A 20,885-nucleotide genomic window follows, 5' to 3' on the forward strand; every position below is an offset into this window, starting at 1 on the left:
TCTCTGTTCTTTTCTAGTTGGATGAAAAATCTGACAAACAATATGCTGAAAATTACACAAGGGTGAGTATCTAAATTCCTAAGGAAATTAAGTTCTCAAGGTCAATAACTTACTGTCTACTATTTTATTCTTGATTTTACAGCAGTTTAACTGATGGAGCTACTCTTCCTCTCTTCATCTACTTCCTGTCCTTGACCCCCAAATTCCTCTGTGGTTGAATCATGTGAAGCACTGGGAAGAGAAAAGACACTGCATTTTATTTCCTTGAATGTCACCTCTTAAACTTTTGGCTGCTCTTTTGATTTTCATTCCTCTAGAATTTAATCCTTAGAAGAAGCCATTAAACACTGAAAATGAAGAAGTGTCTTTAGGAATGGTGGTGACAAACTCTGAGAGTTTTGTTTTTTTCCTATTATAGATAAATAATTCTTCAAAGTACAATAAAATAACTCCTTTCTAGGAGTTGCTTTGTGTTTAAAAAGTCTCTAAAAATATTTCTTCTAGAAATATTTTTAGAAAGTCATCTTAGGGAAATTATCAGGATTAATTTTGTGCTATGCCCCCAAAAGGTGTACCAGTTCTATCCAGCAGAAATACAGTGCAAGCCACAAATGTAAACCACATATGTAAGTTTAAATTTTCTAGCAGCCACACTAAAATAGTAAAAAGAAACAGATAAAATTAATACAAATAATATATTTTATTTAACCCAAATGTCCAAAATATTTAAACATAATCAATATGAAAACTTATTAATGAAATATTTTACATTCTTTTTTCCACACTAAGCCTTCGAAATCTGGTGTGTATTTTACACCTAAAAAAAAATTCTCAATTTGGACTAACCACGTTCCAAGTGCTCAGTCACTGCATGTGGCTAGTTGGCTGCTGTATTGAATAGCACAAATCCCTGCCATTTATTAATTCAGTAGCATGATGTCGCATTTAAACTCACTGTGGGAAGAGCAGTCTAAATTCATAGTGATACACGGTATTGTTGCTGTCAGCTGCAAATAGTTATCTCCAACTTTATCAGCAAAGTATTAGGAAAAGAAAAGATTCTAAAGAAGCAGCTTCAGGAACTAAATAGGAGGACTGCTAATTAGCATACCAACTATAACGTTCTAAAACTGTTTAAAATCAAGCTGATGTACTCACCCCAGTGCTGTTTACAATACAACAAAGATAAACTTAGAAAACAGACAACTCTCACACGAACCATTTCCTTCTTAGTTATTATGAATTCTAGATTCCAATAAAGCAAGCGCACACAGTTGTGCTTAGTATGCCTGGGCCTGTCTCTGGGTACCCTCTCCCCAAAGCTAGTCTAAATTGCCTGTAGATTGCATTCGGTAACTTCTTGTCCACACTGTGTTAGATCTCTCCCCACCACCCTGGCCCACTTTTAGTTTCCACAGCAAATATAGTTTTAAAGAAACAAGACTTAAAAGTGCCATATTTCTTTTTCTCTAGCCTTCATCTCGAAATTCTGCCTCAGCAACAACCCCTCTAAGTGGAAACTCATCCAGACGAGGAAGCGGGGACACCAGCAGCTTAATAGATCCAGACACCTCATTAAGTGAATTGCGGGTAAACCGCGATTTTTGGTTTGCTTTTTATAAACAATTTTTTGGCTTCTTTGTAGTCTACTGGAACTATTTAACATTTAATGTGTCTTGGTAGGAAGAAAAAAGTATGGTATGAGTTCTTTAAAAAAAATTGTTAGTGCAGTTCAAGAATGTGACTAGGGTCTGAAGGGAAGGAGATTAGTTAATTCTTCCATTCTCTTTCCTGAACATTTGATGATATTGGAATGAGTTCTGCTAATTTACAAATGCCAAAAAACCTTTCTAATGTATATAAAAGTAATTATCTCAAATAATTGGCCATATTTTAAATGGAAAATATGTGGATGTACAAGGAACCAGATTTGGGGAATTATTAGTCTTTTGAGCTGTTATGGTGTTATTTGGCTGCCTGAATACAGTTATCTCTCAGTGTTTCATGATAAGACAAGTATAATAATATTTGGGATGACAGAAATACCTGAGTAATGTAAGCTCATTTAACCCATTAGTTGAGTCTCCATTCTTATTAATAACCCTTTCAAAATGTATTTGAATGTCTATTTGCTGAACATGCTCTTTTTGAGGAACGAGGGAAGGGCAGTAATAAAAATTGCATTTATTCATTCATTCAGCATTGTTGAGCACTTGGCCCCACAGAGTCAGGCAGTAAAGCACACTTTGGACTTAAGGAGTTCGCTGTTTCATAGGGAAGACAAATGGATATAAACCAGTAAAACCAGGTGGTGTGATGCCATGGTAGTAGCAAGAATAGGGCTGTTAAGGGAATTCAGAGAAGCATCATCTAAATTAGACTAGAAGAAGACATTAAAAAAAAAGGCTTTTCGGAGGAGACAAGGGGTGAAGGAAGAATAAAAATTAACCAGGCAAAGAAGCTGAAGGGTGAAGGCTTTCTCAGATAGTTAAATTCCGAGAACCACAAGATTATCTGTATAGCAAAGTTGCCAGAGGGTAGGATGAGAAGTGAGGATTCGTAGTGGGTGAGAGAGAAGGCTGGAGAAGTAGTGATGGGCCATATCACAAAGCACCTTGTGTGGCAGGAATTCAGGTTTACCCTGACAACTATGGGGTATTAAATAGCAGAGCAGTACTATCTGATTTGCATTCCTAAAGATTGACCACAGACTGGAAGAAGCATTGGAGGCAAGGAGAAGAGTTACCCTGTGGTTGAACAATGGGGATGAGATGAGCAAGTCAAAACTGTGATGGGAGAAAACGTAGGCAGCGTGCTCTGAAGAGAGTATTGGAGAATGGAAGTTGTTTGGTCAGTAGAGAGGGAGAGGAAGTTAAGAGGTTTTTGTGTTCTTCTAAAGGCAGCATTAGTTGTTGTTTTCATTGGTTGGATTGAGCCAGTAGAGAGAGACTATGAAGGTTAAGGAAGGAGAAGGGGTAGCTGACTGAGAAAGTGCCTGAGTGGGTGAGAGGAATGTCCAGGGATCAGATGGATGGAAGGTGGCCGCCCCTTCCCACTGACACAGTAGAGGAGGAGGGAGGGACCAGCGGTGACTGAGTAAGATTGTGGGCGGGGTAGGAGCAGGAGTCTGGCTTGTGAAATGGGCAGCTCGTAAAAGTGGGCTGAGGGTTAGGAGAGGGCGAGGAGGTTTGGAACAGCGGCAGTGGCACTGCAGAAGGAGGCCCAGGTCAGCCTGGCTCTGACTTTGAAGGGGTCAGTGTTATTGAACTCTTCCTAAGTACCAGGCATAAGCACAAGGGTGCAAAGTTGAATAAGCTTAACTCTTGCCTTTAGGTGCTATTTTCTAGTGGGACAAAAGGATGGGGCATTCCAGCCTCAGACTTAGCTTGTGCTCACTGTTTACTTGTATTTCTTCTTTGAGAGAACAACCTACTTGAAGGAAATGAGATTTTTGTATCCTAGCATTTGGCTCCTAATAGGCACTTGATAAATGTCTGTCGAATGAACCAATGAGTAAAAGGCAAACCTACCAAGGAGGGAATTAAGGGGACAGGGGAAATGTAATACAGAAACTCTGTGTAATGGGCCTTTGATAATTGATCCTGCCTGTAATTGTACAGTTATGTTCAGGGCCCTGTAGCAGTTATTTCCCCCCTAAATCAACCATCCAGAATAGACCTCAGGTAGCAAGGTCAGGTACAAGGGAAACAATATTTTCCATTTAAAATTTGACCTGCTTCACTTTTCTTATAAGGATTATGGTAACATTTGGAGCAAAGGCTTTTCTCATCATTTAAATAATGTCCTCAGGATAGACTCTCTCATTTGACATTGTGTTTAAAATATTTGTTTAATACCCCTCCCTTTACTTATCTTTCTCCCAAATTAATTGTGGTCAGTAACCAAGTCATTGAAAGACAACTTTGTTCATACCTAGTTTTACATTTTTAAAAATTTCTGCATGACTCAGTAAAATCTTCAGCTTATAATTAATTTGCTACATACTTTACTAGTTCTCGGTGGAGTGTTATGCTAAAAATTATTTGAATGATTGATACAGTTTTTTAAATTGTATGTTAAAAAATGTTATAACTTATATAGCTTTTGTACACAGCCCCAGCCCCATTTGCTAATGTTTTTTCCGCAAGAGTTAATGTCAAGGAAGTATTTGATATGTTAGATTGATTACTCCAGGCCTTCCCCAGCCCCACCATCACCTGCCTGTTTGCCCCTTTTAGCAGTTTGCAGTGGCAGTTACGTTTATGTACCTCAGTTTCTCTGCTTTTAGTCTGGAATATGCAAAAGTAATTCACATTTTCATCTGAATGCTTTGAGACTTTGTGTGTGGTTTTATGCAATGGTTCATTCCTATGTCCTGCAGGATATCTATGACCTTAAGGACCAGATACAGGATGTAGAAGGGAGATACATGCAGGGGCTTAAGGAACTAAAGGTATCAGGGCCCATTCTGCAGCCCAAGCATGTTCTCTGTATGCAGAAGTGTTGGTAATGGTGGTTTCACAAATTCTATTAACCCCACTGCACATAGCTTTACTAACAGTGTTTGTCTTTCAAGCATGTGCTTAACCTGCAATGCATAGGAAAGACGAACTTCCAATCTCTGCTTATGTTTAAATGTGTACTGTAGTTTTTGGAATATTCAGGAAAAGCTATTATGCCTTACAGTTTTTAAACCTTATAAAATACTTACGTATCCCTTGTGTCTTAGCCTTACAGAATTGAGTTGGGCAAAAACCTAAAAAGTGTTCTAAGAATATTTTTTATTGAGAATTAGACCTTAAAATTCTTCCAAGCTAAATGAAAGAGCATTGCCTGTTTCTGTCACCAAATTCAGTTAGTATTAGGAGTAGAAGGAAGAAGCATCTAAGAGAAAGAGCATTATTATAAATATTCCTTCTGGAGGAAGGACCCTGAAGCGTGAGGACTGTGTTTTCTTTTTGTTTTGATTTTTTTACACACAGATCAAAAAGGGCTACACAGATTCGGTGCCTTAAAGAACTTGGAGGTAAATTTAAATGGGCCTTATTTTTTCCAATCGAGGATGGCTACCAGTTTTCACTAGAAGTGTCCGTGTGAGGCAGACATTTTAGTTGTAAATGGCACTTGATGATCATGCTCTTCCCTATGTTTTCTTATGAAGTTCAAACCTAATATTATGAATTACTGTAAGTTTCTCTGAATACATGTGGGTCCCTATTTGAAATAGAAATACACACCAGGCCTCTAAAAATGCGTAAGCAAGGCATTCAGAAAGGTGACTCAGGATATGCGCAAAGGACGCAGTGTAGACCTAATGGTCAAGGCTTTGCTCAGCCGTCCAGCATGATTGGACTTAGCCCAGCTACCAGCCAGAAACTTCATGCAGGTGATTATGGTCCAGAAGGCACAGGACCAGAAAGGGTGGGAAGGCGTATGGAGGGCGCCCCCGGGAAGCCTGGACGCTGTTGACAGCAGTGTGTGGTTGTCGGTAAACATCAGGAGGATCCCAGAGTTAGTGAGCCGATGTGCTCAGTTCGTCTTACTGCTCTCATCTTCAGGATTTAATCCCCCTTTTAAGGCTTTAGAGATATGACTTGGAAATATCTTAGATCAATGGAACAAATCCAGTACATTCAATAAATACATTCATTTTAAAGTCTCATACGTAACATAATGTATCAGGAAAGCAAGTGATTCAAAGGCATTCTTACTCGTTTTTTATTTTATTTTAAACATTTTCCCCTTACCTTTTAGATCTACCATTTATTTCATTTTTTGAAGGATACAAAAAACAGATTAACCTTATTTGAGACCCTGAACAGATAAGTCCCCTTTTCTTAATTCATGGTTAGTGTATAATTGAACTTGACTTCAAATTATGTTTATCCTTGAAATGACTCTTTTAAATGGAAGAAAAAATCTTTTAAAAAATTATCTGGTTGGTGGTCAAAGCATGGTGGTGTGATGTATCTATATTCTATTTAAAAAGGATGCTCGGTCATTGCTTATGACATTATTCTTAAGTATGTCTGCCTTTGAGGTGCTTTTTCCCCCCTCTACCCTCCCTCCACAGTCACCTGGGTCTTGTTAACACAGGTTGCTGGGCTCTGCTCCCAGATTTTCTCATTCAGTAGGTCTAGGATGGGGTGGTTGGAAATTTGCGTTTTTAGCCCCAGGTCCCAGATGACGCTGCTGCTTCTAGCCAGCACCTACGCTGAACGTCGCTGCCCTGGACACGTTTAAGTAGAACTCATTCCTTATGGGTGTCACTGTGTGAGCTAGATTCAAATCATTCATACCACCTTGAGGGAGTTTGCTGGCGGTCCAGTGGTAGGACTCCGAGCTTTCACTGCTGAGGGTTCAGTCCCTGGTTGGGGAACTAAGACCCTGCAAGCCGTGTGGCCAAAACAACAACAACAAACTACCTTGACACTTAAGTTTAAAATAGTCTTCTGTGGTCTTTGGTTTAAAGGAAAAAGTACACTCCATACATTTTATGTCAGTTTTATTATGTTATATATTGTGTCCTTGCAGCTACTGCTTGAACTGTCTTAGATTCTGGTGTTCATGCAGTCATGCCCCATTTTGTATGGGACTGAGTTGTGAGGAGGACTCTTTTTTTTTGCTATTAGTCTCTGAGATGGATCAGAATCATTCTAAATTCTGCGTTGTGTTAAGTTACCTACTGTATTTGAACCATTATACAGTTAACTGGGCTTATGTTCTTTATTTTGGGTGTATTTGTTCTCAATCATAATATAAATCTTGTCTGTTAATACAGTCCTGGGTTGTGAAGAATTATTAAGTGTATGCATATGTGTTTGTGTATGCATATGTGTTTGTGTGTATCTTTATTGAGATATAAATCACATACCATAAAATTTATCCATTTAAAGTGTACAATTCAGTGGGGTTTTTTGCATAGTCACAGAATTGTGCAACCATCACCAATTTTAGAACATTTTCACTACCCCAAAAAGAAACCCCATACTAATCAGCAGATGTTTCCCACTCCTCCACTCCCACTCCTGCACCTAGCCCTGGGTAACCACTAGTCTGTGTTGTCTTTCATGATTGGCTTTTTACTTAACATAATGTTTTCAAGATTCATCTGTGTTATAACACGCATCAGTATGTGTGTATATATACGTATACACACATATGTATACATATGTGTGTATACATATATGTACATATTATATACATACGTGTGTGTGTGTGTGTATAAAATGGCTGAGTAGTGTTCCACTATATGGATTTACTACATTTTGTTTATCCATTTGTGAGTTGATAGGCATTTGGATTGTTTCCAGTTTGGGGCTATTATGAATAATGCTGCTGTAAACATTTGTGTACAGCTTTTTGTATAGACATATCTTTTCATTTCTCTTGGGTAGATTACCTAGCAATAGAATTGTTGGGTCATATGGTAACTCGATGTTTAACATTTTGAAGTACTGCCAACCTGTTTTCCAAAGCAGCTGCAGTATTTTACCTTCTTCCCAGCAATGTATGAGGAGTCTAGTTTTTTCATATCCTCACCAGCACTTACCTTGTTTCTCGTTTTTTGATTATAGCCATCCTAGTAGATCTGAAGTAGTATCTCATTATGGTTTTGATGTGCATTTCCCTAATCACTAATTATATTAAGAAAGTTTTTGTATTCTTATTGTCCATTTGTACACCATCTTTGGAGGAATATCTGGTCATATCCTTGCCCATTTTAAAATCGAATGATGTGTCTTTTAATTATTGATTTCTAAGTGTTCTTTATATATTCTGGATACAAGTTTCTTATCAGATGTAAGATTTACAAATATTTTCTCCCATTTTGTGGGTCATCTTTTTACCTTCTTGGTATTGTTTGTAGCATAAAATTTTTGATTTTGATAAAGTCTACTTTTTCTTTCATTGATACTTTGGTATCGTATCTGAGAAACCATTGCCCACTCCAAAGTCATGAAGATTTACTCCTGTGTTTTTTGGGAAGGGTTTTATAGTTTTAGCTTTTAATTTAGGTCTCTGATCCATTTTGAGTTAATTTTTGTGTTTGGTGTGAAGTAAGAGTCCAACTTTATTTGCTTGCATGTGGATCTCAGTTGTCCCAACACCATTTATTGAAAAAACTACTCTTTTCCCACTGAGTTGTCTGGGCACCCTTGTCAAATATCAGTTGATCATAAATGTAAGGATTCTGGACTCTCAGTTCTATATCACTGATCTTTTGTTTGTTAAACATTTGCATTAATATTTTAAAAATTTATTTCCAGGGATTTCCCTGGCGGTCCAGTGGTTAAGACTCTGCACTTTTACCGCAGGGGTGCGGGTTCAATTCCTGGTTGGGGAACCAAGATCCCGCATGCCGCATGGCCAAAAATTTTTTAAAGTAAAATAAAATAAAAATTTACTTCCAGAAGTGATGACTTTTTCTATGTGAAATGTTTTTCTTTTTAGTTTTAAAAATACTGCGAGGTAGTAGTAATCTACCAAATAGATGTACTTATTAAGAAACAGGCTGTAAGCTATTTTAGGCAGAAAACTTTGAAGTATATAAAAATTTAGGCATTGAGTGGTAGCTCTTTTTTCTTAAATAATAGTTTTTATATTGCTTACTTATTTAAAAATGGCTAATATTTGAAGTTGCTAGACAAAATGTTTATACATTTACATTAATGTTATGCAGACCAAGAAAGTACTGAAAACACAGGTCCAGGTCCAGGAAGTGGTGCAATTCAAATAAGTATGAAATTTACTTGAGTAAAGAGAGGCTGTCTTCTGTTGTATCTGTATTCTGTTGCAAATAGCTGTTGTTAAAAACTGCAGGAGTAACATTTCTGAAACCATTAATGCTGTATTTTATGATTTTTACACTATGACTCTCATATGTTGTCTGCACCCCTTTTCATCTTTCAGAGGCTACACTGCTGCTTGAATTTGTTTTCTTGGATAGCAGAGAGCCCATAAAGTGCTTATAATGATGCGCTCTTGGCTTATTGTTATCCTCCTGTTTTATGTGCATGTTACTAAACAAAGAGTTCCCCAAACTGCTTTTATTTTGCAAAAATGCATCTTCATGTGTTTGTGCCAGTGCTATAGTTTCCTGTTATATGGCATATAGGCAATGAACATATTTTAGATATTAGGCTGATGACTTTGACTTTCATTTAGGAGTCTTTGTCTGAAGTGGAAGAAAAATACAAGAAAGCCATGGTTTCCAATGCACAGTTAGACAATGAGAAGAACAATTTGATATACCAAGTAGATACCCTCAAGGATGTTATTGAAGAGCAGGAGGAACAGATGGCAGAATTTTATAGAGAAAATGAAGAAAAATCAAAGGTAATTGCTCATCTTACATCATGCCTTTCTCTGGGGTCAGAAAATTAAAACCTGCCGTTTAAGAAGTACTGGGTTTGATGGAAGAGCACAGCATCCCCGGGAATGATATTTCCATCACAACTGATTGGTGCAAGGAAATTGACAGAACGTAAGATTGCAGGTCCTGAAATATTTTCCTTTCTTAATTTTTATAAGATTTAACTTATTTTCATAAGGGGAAGCTTATGACCTCCTTTAGTTTCTGAAAATAGAATACAGCTCAAATTTTATCTTTATTTTCTATCTCTTAATTGGGACAATTGCAGTGAATTACTTCTTCCTGCTATAACTGGCTGGAATTCCACAAAGCTCCAAAGGCTTTCACTGAGGTGGTTCATTTTATTCCCTTTTCTTTTCTTTTCTTCTCTTTTCTCTTCTCTCATTTTTCAAGAGAATGTGTTTTCTAAATGGTTGGAGAGACGTCTTTAACCAGTTATTTAAAAACTGCAGTGTGGAGACGTGGGTCAAAAATCAACAGATGTTTTCTTTAGAGGTTTGTAAGCTATATTGTTAAAATGTGCAGATGGAAAATAAAAGCCACTGCCCAAGGCCTGGATTTGCCTTTTGACAACTGCAGAAAACAAGTTGGGTTCTCTTAAAAGCTTATTGGGTTTTTTAGAAGCGTTTTAGTCAGTCCAAGCAGAGGACAAGTGGATATTACTGTCAAGAAATGAGTTGCCAGTACATTGCAAAAGTTTTAAAAATAATAATAATAATAATTTAGGAGATGAGCTTTGGTGAATTGTTAGAAACAACAACAATCTGTATTTGTACATAATAAAGGGAGAAAAGCTGTTAATATAACCTCTAAGGGACCAGCATTATCACTGTAGACTCTGTAGGGATTTCTTTCCTTGAGGACCAAAAATGCTCATTCCAGCCTGTTTTGGTCACTTTTAAAAAGTGTTAGGAAGTATTTGTAGTGGGTTTGGGGAAAGGAGGGATGAAGAGGCAGAGTGCAGGAGATTTGTAGGGCAGCAGTACTATTCTGTATCATAGTATAATGGTAGATACATTATACATTTATCAAAACTCATAGAATGTACAGCACTAAGAGCGAACCCTAATGTAAACTATGGGCTTTGGGTGACAATGATGTGTCAATGTAGGTTCATTGATTGTAACAAATGTACCACTCTGGTTTGGGATGTTACTAGTGGGGGAAGGCTGTTCCTGAGGGGTGGGGAGAGGAGTGGGAGTATGTGGAAACACTGTACTTTCTGCTCCATTTTGCCGTAAACCTAAAACTCCTCGGAAAAAAATGGTGTCTATTAACAAAAAAGTTAGAGTAAGAAAACGTGTGTCTAGATAAAGTGACAAAGAGGCCTCTGGGTATTTTCATATTGATGACAGTGGCTCATTGAAGATTTGGTGACAACAGATGTTTCCTCTTTGATTCTTCGTGTATCTCATAGGCTAATTGTGGAGTGTCTGAGCTGTCATACTTTTCTTAGTCCTTGGACTCCTTTTCTGCCTTCCCACACATTTTTCATAGCTATTTCTGGCTCTTTGCTTCTAACAGATTAGAAGAAAATCTCATGCTAAGTATTTAATGATCAGTCCTAAAACGAGTTCTTATCTTTCCATCTTCTCAAATGTCCTTGAGCATTTTTAAAATAAAAAAAAGTCCCTGTGATAAGCTATTTTAACCAACTTCATTTTTCCCTCCTATAATTTTCTAAGATGCGGAGATGTCTTAGTATACAGAGTTGTGGTTTTTCAATTTGTTTTTGTTTTTAAACCTTGTGCGTTTTGAATTTGAAAAATCTGTATGCTTTTTTTTAATACCCTGGGGATCTGCTTCAGGTACTGCGATGCAGAAGACTTTGTGGTCATGTCTCTCTCTGCTGTACCTTCACCCTGAGCTCTCTTCTCCTAAACAGATATTGCCTCATGCAGTAGATGTTCCTGTTCAGAGACATACAAAGAGGTCAGGCACTCTGGTATGTTTCATTATAGCAGCAGATGGTGAGGTTAGAGAATGATAATCATACCATTTTTCAAAATGTCTTTAGTGTTTTCTGCTGGAATTATGGTAACTGCATCTTAAATATTGTCTCTGTACCTACTTCAGGGACAGAATGCCTGATGAGGAATGTCTCAGGTGTATTATTCTTTTCTTAATAGCTATTCATTATAGTAGGGAATTTTTTTCCTTTTTTTTTTTTTTTTAAGCTTATCTGAGATTTAATAAAATCTTTTATGGCAGATTTTAAACATACAAAAAAAAAAAGAAGAAGATTATAACAAGCTCTCCTGAACCCATTACCTACCCCTAACAAACCATCAATGTATGGCCAATTTTGCCCTGTCTACTTCCCCCACTCACATTATTTGAAGCAAGTCCTAAATACCCCACATTTTAATATGAGTTTAATATGAATTTAAATGACATGGACTCTCTTTTTTTAAAATATAACCACAAGACCATTTCACATCTGAAAAATTAATAATAATTCTTTCATACTGCATATCCTGTCATTGTTAAAATTTCAGTTGTCTCAATGTCATAAATGATTGTTCTTTTTCACACTTAAAAAAACAATCAGGATCTAGATAAGTTCCACACATTGGAATTAGTTGTCATGTCTTATAAGTCTGTTTTTATTTATAGGTTTCCTATCACCTCCATTTTTCCCTTGCAATTTATGTGTTGAAGAAACTGGATTGCTTTTCTTTTAACAGTTTCTGACAGTCTTGGGGATTTTGCTGTTTAATTACTGTCGTTCTTTACCATGCTTCTTTTTCCTCTGTATTTCCTGTAAATAGTTAGTTAGGTTTAGAGGTTTAATCAAATACGGGTTTAGTCTACTTCATAGAGAAGTAGACTAAACCCTTCAGGAGGCCCAGATGTATGGCACCTCTCTCTGTGATGCTGTAGCTGGATACTTATATCCATTAGTTGATTAGGGGTTGCAAAATGAGATATTCTAATTGTATCATTACTGTTTTCTTTCATTTTCTTTTATTGTTTTAAAACAGTTTTATTGAGATATAATTCACATACCATACACTTCATCCATCTTAAGTGTACAATTCAGTGGTTTTTTTGTATCTTCACAGACAAATTCAACCATCACCACAATTTTAGAATATTTCATCACGTCAGAAAGCAATCCTGTACCCTTTAGCTATCTCTCACTCCCCTGAGCCCTAAGTAACCACTATTCTACTTTCTGTCTCTATAGATTTCCCTTTTCTAGACTTTCATATTAATGGAATCATATAATTTGTAGTCTTTTATAATTGACTTCTTTCACTTTGGTTAATATTTTCAAGTTCACCTGTATGGTGCATACATCAGTACTTCATTCCTATTTATGACCTAATGATAGTCCATTGTATAGGTATACCACATTTTGTTTATCCATTCATGTGTTGATGGACATCTGGTGTTTTTTCACTTTTTGTCTATGATGAATAACGCTGCTGTAAACATTTGTGTACAAGTTCTTGTGTGGACATAAGTCTTTCTTTCTCTTACATATACACCTAGGAGTGGAATTGCTGGGCCATATGGCAACTCTATGTTTAACCATTTGAGGACTAATCAGACCCTTTTCCAAAGCGACTGCACCATTCCCTCCAGCAAGTGTATGCAAGTGTGAGCAGGTTCTGATTTCTCCACATCCTCACCAACACTTGTTTTTATCTGAGTTTTTTCCTAGCCATTCTAGCAGGTGCGGTTTTGCTTTGCATCTCCCTGATGACTAATGATTTCAAGTATATTTTGATACGCTTACTGACTCTTTGTACATCTTCTTTGGAGAAATGTCTGTTCAGATCCTTTGCCCATTTTTAAATTGGATTATCTTTGTGTTACTGCATTGTTAGAGTTTGTATATTCTAGATACAAGTTCCTTATCAGATACATGGTTGGCAAATATTTTCTGCCATTCCATGGGTTGTCTTTTCACTTTCCTATGCTTTATTTATTAGTGTAAGTCCATCTTTAAAGAGAAATTTCCCCTCATCTCTTATTACTCAATGAGACAGTTTACATAGGAAAAGCAAGATAAAAACTTGATTCTTTTCCTTTGTTTATAAGTTTTCAAAATAAGGAACTGGTTGTTTGGCATCTTCTCATAGTGCCCAATTATTTTTAAAAAAATCATTATGAAGGCAAGAATTCAAGCATTTGATGATTTCAATCCATTGTAGCTTTTATTCTTATTGATTTTCAGGTTGTCCCACCTTTAACTAATGTGAACATCTTCAGGTTGATTCCCAACTAATTTTGATGTGAGTCTAATTGGTTGTGATAGCTTCTTTGCTGTCTAGCACAAGTAAGTGTTCTGGACTCGTCTGGTACATTTCCTGCTCCAGACCTGAAATCAGCTGTTATTACAAGGAGCCCTGGTTCTCTTTTAGTGGAGCAATGTGGGTGCTAGGGGTGTACTTGCCACCAAGATGGTAACTGTTTATAGACCTTTTTAGTGGTTATATCAGGGAAATATGTATATGGGGTATTTTTTTTGTTTTTAAAGTCAAAATATGTTATGCTTATAGTTCTAGTTTATATTCAGGATGTAGGGCTTTTACTTGACCTCTTCTGTCTTATATATGTATATCTCCTTCTTCCCACACTACCACTCCCAGTTCTCAGAGTCACTAGGGACGCTAGTAATTATGTTATAGTCTATTTTCGTTGCTTTGTCCCACAATACCTAGAATAGCAATACCAACATTACCACCAACAGTATAATTACTGAAAATAGTTAAAAGTTCTTTTGTTTGTTTTTCTGTTTGGTTGTTATTTTGCTTCTAGGTTATGTATAGTACAACCGTTGTTTTTAAAAGTTACTTGAAATAGTTTCTCTGTGCTTATACTACTAACTGGACATATATAGCTAGGTTCACTACATTTTATTTTCAATACTTAGGAATTGCTTTTTAAATTTTTATTATGAAATTACTTTTAGTTCTGGTAAAAGCATATGACAAAATCTACCATCTTAACCATTTTAAAGTGCACATTTCAGTAATGTTTATTCACATCGTTGTGTAACAGATCTCCAGAACTTTTCATCTTGCAAAACTGAAACTCTGTACCCATTAAACAACTCCCCAATTCCTCCTCCTCCAGCTCCTCACAACCACCATTCTACTCTCTGTCTCTGTGAGTTTGACTCTTCTAGGTACCTGATATAAGTGGAATCATATAATATTTGTCTTTTTGTTACTGGTTTATGTAACTTAGCATAATGTCCTCAGCATTCATTCATGTCGTAGCATGTGTCAGAATTTCCTTCCTGAATACTATTCCACTGTATTTATGTACCACATTTTGTTTATCCATTCATCTGTTGATGGAAACTTGGGTTGCTTCCACAATGAATTGCTTTTAAATTTACTTTTGTTTTACAATTTTGTGAATTATTTACACAGATCTGAATCAAATCAATAAAGAAAATGTATTCAAAGAAGTCAGTCTTTTGTCTCTTTCTCTTCATCCTGATTTCTTCCTTCCTTAAGGAAATTTTTTTAACATATTTATTGGAGTATAATTGCTTTACAATGGTGTATTAGTTTCTGCTTTATGACAAAGTAAATCAGCTATATGTACACATATATCCCCATATCTCCTCCCTCTTGCGTCTCCCTCCCACCCTTCCTACCCCACCCCGCTAGGTGGTCACAAAGCACCGAGCTGATCTCCCTGTGCTATGTGGCTGCTTCCCACTAGCTAATAATAATAATTCTTTCATACTACATATCCTGTTTTACATTTGGTAGTATATATATGTCCATGCCACTCTCTCACTTCATCCCAGCTTACCCTTCCCCCTCCCCGTGTCCTCAAGTCCATGCTCTACGTCTGCATCTTTATTCCTGTCCTGCCCCTATGTTCTTCAGAACCGATTTTTTTTTGTTTTTTTTTTTTAGATTCCATATATATGTGTTAGCATACAGTATTTGTTTCTCTCTTTCTAACTTACTTCACTCTGTATGACAGTCTCTAAGTCCATGCACCTCACTACAAATAACTCAGTTTCATTTCTTTGGTGGCTAAGTAAAATGCCATTGTATATATGTGCCACATCTTTATCCATTCCTCTGTCGATGGACACTTAGGTTGCTTCCATGTCCTGGCTATTGTAAATAGAGCTGCAGTAAACACTGTGGTACATGACTCTTTTTGAATTATGGTTTTCTCAGGGTATATGCCCAGTAGTGGGATTGCTGGGTCGTATAGTAGTTCTATTTTTAGTTTTTTAACTGTTCTCCATAGTGGCTGTATCAATTTACATTCCCACCAACGTACAAGAGGGTTCCCTTTTCTCCACACCCTCTACAGCATTTATTGTTTGTAGATTTTTTGATGATGGCCATTCTGACCGGTGTGAGGTGATACCTCATTGTAGTTGTTGTTTTTTTTCTTTAATTTTTAAATTTTATTTATTTTTTTATACAGCAGGTTCTTACTAGTCATCAGTTTTATACACATCAGTGTTTACATATCAATCCCAATCTCCCAATTCATCACACCACCACCCCCCTCCCTTTCCCCCCTTGGTGTCCATACATTTGTTCTCTACATCTGTGTCTCAATTTCTGCCCTGCAAACCGGTTCATCTGTACCATTTTTCTAGGTTCCACATATATGTGTTAATAGACGATATTTGTTTTTCTCTTTCTGACTTACTTCACTCTGTATAACAGTCTCTAGATCCATCCACGTCTCAACAAATGACCCAATTTCCTTCCTTTTTATGGCTGAGTAATATTCCATTGTATATATGTACCACATCTTCTTTATCCATTCGTCTGTCGATGGGCACTTACGTTGCTTCCATGACCTGGCTATTGTAAATAGTGCTGCATTGAACATTGGGGTGCATGTGTCTTTTTGAATTATGGTTTTCTCTGGGTATATGCCCAGTAGTGGGATTGCTAGATCATATGGTAATTTTATTTTTAGTTTTTTAAGGAACCTCCATGCTGTTCTCCATAGTGGCTGTATCAATTTACATTCCCACCAACAGTGCAAGAGGGTTCCCTTTTCTCCACACCCTCTCCAGCATTTGTTGTTTGTAGATTTTCTGATGACGCCCATTCTAACTGGTGTGAGGTGGCACCTCATTGTACTTTTGATTTGCATTTCTCTAATAATTAGTGATGTTGAGCAGCTTTTCATGTGCTTCTTGGCCATCTGTATGTCTTCTTTGGAGAAATGTCTATTTAGGTCTTCTGCCCATTTTTGGATTGGGTTGTCTGTTTCTTTAATATTGAGCTGCATGAGCTGTTTATATATTTTGGAGATTAATCCTTTGCCTGTTGATTCGTTTGTAAATATTTTCTCCCATTCTGAGGGTTGTCATTTCGTCTTGTTTATGGTTTCCTTTGCTGTGCAAAAGCTTTGAAGTTTCATTAGGTCCCATTTGTTTATTTTTGTTTTTATTTCCATGATTCTAGGAGGTGGATCAAAAAAGATCTTGCTGTGATTTATGTCAAAGAGTGTTCTTCCTATGTTTTCCTCTAAGAGTTTTATAGCGTCTGGTCTTACATTTAGGTCTCTAATGCATTTTGAGTTTCTTTTTGTGTATGGTGTTAGGGAGTGTTCTAATTTCATTCTTTTACATGTACCTGTCCAGTTTTCCCAGCACCACTTATTGAAGAGGCTGTCTTTTCTCCACGGTATATCCTTGACTCCTTTGTCGTAGATTAGTTGACCATAGGTGTGTGGGTTTATCTCTGGGCTTTCTATCTTGTTCCATTGATCTATGTTTCTGTTTTTGTGCCAGTACCATATTTTCTTGATTACTGTTGCTTTATAGTATAGTCTGAAGTCAGGGAGTCTGATACCTCCAGCTCCGTTTTTTTCCCTCAAGACTGCTTTGGCTATTCGGGGTCTTTTGTGTCTCCATACAAATTTTAAGATTTTTTGTTCTAGTTCCGTAAAAAATGCCACTGGTAATTTGATAGGGATTGCATTGAATCTGTAGATTGCTTTGGGTAGTATAGTCATTTTCACAATACTGATTCTTCCAATCCAAGAACATAGTATATCTCTCCATCTGTTGGTATCATCTTTAATTCCTTTCATCAGTGTCTTATAGTTTTCTGCATACAGGTCTTTTGTCTCCCTAGGTAGGTTTATTCCTAGGTATTTTATTCTTTTTGTTGCAATGGTAAATGGGAGTGTCCTTAATTTCCCTTTCAGATTTTTCATCATTAGTGTATAGGAATGCAAGAGATTTCTGTGCATTAATTTTGTATCCTGCAACTTTACCAAATTCATTGATTAGCTCTAGTAGTTTTCTGGTGGCATCTTTAGGATTCTCTGTGTATATAGTATCATGTCATCTGCAGACAGTGACAGTTTTACTTCTTCTTTTCCAATTTGTATTCCTTTTATTTCTTTATCTTCTCTGATTGCCGTGGCTAGGACTTCCAAAACTATGTTGAATAATAGTGGCGAGAGTGGACATCCTTGTCTTGTTCCTGATCTTAGAGGAAATGCTTTCAGTTTTTCACCATTGAGAATGATGTTTGCTGTGGGTTTGTTGTATATGGCCTTTATTATGTTGAGGTAGGTTCCCTCTATGCCCACTTTCTGGAGAGTTTTTATCGTAAATGGGTGCTGAATTTTGTCAAAAGCTTTTTCTGCATCTATTGAGATGATCATATGGTGTTTATTCTTCAATTTGTTAATATGATGTATCACATTGATTGATTTGCGTATATTGAAGAATCCTTGCATCCCTGGGATAAATCCCACTTGATCATGGTGTATGATCCTTTTAATGTGTTGTTGGATTCTGTTTGCTAGTATTTTGTTGAGGATTTTTGTATCTATATTCATCAGTGATAATTGGTCTGTAATTTTCTTTTTTTTGTAGTATCTTTGTCTGGTTTTGGTATCAGGGTGATGGTGGCCTCATAGAATGAGTTTGGGAGTGTTCCTTCCTCTGCAATTTTTTGGAAGAGTTTGAGAAGGATGAGTGTTAGCTCTTCTCTAAATGTTTGATAGAATTCACCTGTGAAGCCATCTGGTCCTGGACTTTTGTTTGTTGGAAGATTTTTAATCACAGTTTCAATTTCATTACTTGTGATTGGTCTGTTCATATTTTCTATTTCTTCCTGGTTCCGTCTTGGAAGGTTATACCTTTCTAAGAATTTGTCCATTTCTTCCAGGTTATTCATTTTATTGGCATAGAGTTGCTTGTAACAGTCTCTTAGGATGCTTTGTATTTCTGTGGTGTCATAACTTCTCCTTTTTCATTTCTAATTTTATCGATTTGAGTCCTCTCCCTCTTTTTCTTGATGAGTCTGGCTAATGGTTTATCAATTTTGTTTACCTTCTCAAAGAACCAACTTTTAGCTTTATTGATCTTTGCTATTGTTTTCTTTGTTTCTATTTCATTTATTTCTGCTCTGATCTTTATGATTTTTTTCCTTCTGCTAACTTTGGGGTTTTTTTGTTCTTCTTTCTCTAATTGCTTTACATGTAAGATTAGGTCGTTTATTTGAGATGTTTCTTGTTTCTTGAGGTAGGATTGTATTGCTATAAACTTCCCTCTTAGAACTGCTTTTGCTGCATCCCATAGGTTTTGGGTCATTGTGTTTTCATTGTCATTTGTGTGTAGGTATTTTTTATTTCCTATTTGATTTCTTCAGCGATCTCTTGGTTATTTAGTAATGTATTGTTTAACCTCCATGTGTTTGTATTTTTTACAGATTTTTTTTCCTGTAATTGATATCTAGTCTCATAGCGTTGTGGTCGGAAAAGATACTTGATATGATTTCAATTTTCTTAAATTTACCAAGGCTTGATTTATGACCCAAGATATGGTCTATCCTGGAGAATGTTCCATGAGCACTTGAGAAGAAAGTGTATTCTTTTGTTTTTGGATGGAATGTCTATAAATATCAATTAAGTCCATCTTGTTTAATGTATCATTTAAAGCTTGTGTTTCCTTATTTATTTTCATTTTGGATGATCTGTCCAATGGTGAAAGTGGGGTGTTAAAGTCCTGTACTATGATTGTGTTACTCTCGATTTCCCCTTTTATGGCTGTTAGAATTTGCCTTATGTTTTGAGGTGCTCCTATGTTGGGTGCATAAATATTTACAATTATTGTATCTTCTTCTTGGATTGATCCCTTGATCATTATGTAGTGTCCTTCTTTGTCTCTTGTAATAGTCTATTTTAAAGTCTATTTTGTCTGCTATGAGAATTGCTACTCCAGCTTTCTTTTGATTTCCATTTGCATGGAATATCTTTTTCCATCCCCTCACTTTCAGTCTGTATGTGTTCCTAGGTCTAAAGTGGGTCTCTTGTAGACAGCATATATACAGGTCTTGTTTTTGTATCCATTCAGCTAGCCTATGTCTTTTGGTTGGAGCATTTAATCCATTTACATTTAAGGTAGTTATCGATATGTATGTTCCTATTACCATTTTCTTAATTGTTTTGCGTTTGTTTTTGTAGGTCTTTTACTCCTCCTGTGTTTCCTGCCTAGAGAAGTTCCTTTAGCATTTGTCGTAAAGCTGGTTTGGTGGTGCTGAATTCTCTTAGCTTTTGCTTGTCTGTAAAGGTTTTCATGTCTCTGTCGAATCTGAATGAGATTCTTGCTGGGTAGAGTAATCTTGGTTGTAGGTTTTTCCCTTTCATCACTTTAAATATGTCCTGCCACTCCCTTCTGGCTTGCAGAGTTTCTGCTGAAAGATCAGCTGTTAAACTTAATGGGGATTCCCTTCTATGTTATTTGTTGCTTTTCCCTTACTGCTTTTAATATTTTTTCTTTGTATTTAATTTTTGATAGTTTGATTAATATGTGTCTTGGCATGTTTCTCCTTGGATTTATCCTGTATGGGACTCTCTATGCTTCCTGGACTTGACTATTTACTTTCCCATATTAGGGAAGTTTTCAACTGTAATCTCTTCAAATATTTTCTCAGTCCCTTTCTTTTTCTCTTCTTCTTCTGGGACCCCTATAGTTCAAATGTTGGTGCATTTAATGTTGTCCCAGAGGTCTCTGAGACTGTCCCAATTCTTTTCATTCTTTTTTCTTTATTCTACTCTGCAGTAGTTATTTCCACTGTTTTATCTTCCAGGTCACTTATCCGTTCTTCTGCCTCAGTTATTCTGCTGTTGATTCCTTCTAGAGAATTTTTAATTTCATTTATTGTGTTGTTCATCATTGTTTGTTTGCTGTTTAGTTCTTCTAGGTCCTTGTGAAACGTTTCTTGTATTTTCTCCATTCTATTTCCAAGATTTTGGATCATCTTTACTATCATTACTCTGAATACTTTTTCAGGTAGACTGCCTAAGGAAATTTTTTTAATTAAATGGTTTATCCTTCCATTTTTTTTTAATCTTAAGAAAACATTTTTTTGCCATTCAAAAACATGTATGTGTGTGTTTGTGTGTTTATGTGCACATATATATATACACACACACACACACACACACATATTTGTATCCCTCCATTCTTAGAAAATGGAAGCATACTATATTGTTCTGCATCTGGATTTCATCACCTGATGATTGTAGTATAGAG

General features: G+C 36.4%; 1 protein-coding gene across 33 annotated transcripts in view; it reads left to right on the forward strand.

The window, feature by feature from the left end:
• Positions 1-20,885, forward strand: part of LRRFIP2 (LRR binding FLII interacting protein 2) — a 121,550-nt gene that overhangs the window by 74,344 nt on the left and 26,321 nt on the right. For 24 of the 33 annotated variants that reach the window (XM_082412827.1, XM_082412859.1, XM_082412855.1 and 21 more), the window contains 4 exons: positions 18-62; positions 1,474-1,590; positions 4,382-4,453; positions 9,169-9,339. In XM_082412827.1, the coding sequence (XP_082268953.1) occupies positions 18-62; positions 1,474-1,590; positions 4,382-4,453; positions 9,169-9,339 (405 nt within the window). The remainder of the gene's footprint in view (positions 1-17; positions 63-1,473; positions 1,591-4,381; positions 4,454-9,168; positions 9,340-20,885) is intronic. The other 9 variants (XM_082412858.1, XM_082412835.1, XM_082412853.1 and 6 more) reach the window with 1 other exon arrangement.

This window comes from Balaenoptera physalus (assembly GCF_965194825.1).
Source record: "Balaenoptera physalus genome assembly, chromosome: 11".
Classification (NCBI taxonomy): Eukaryota; Metazoa; Chordata; class Mammalia; order Artiodactyla; family Balaenopteridae; genus Balaenoptera; species Balaenoptera physalus.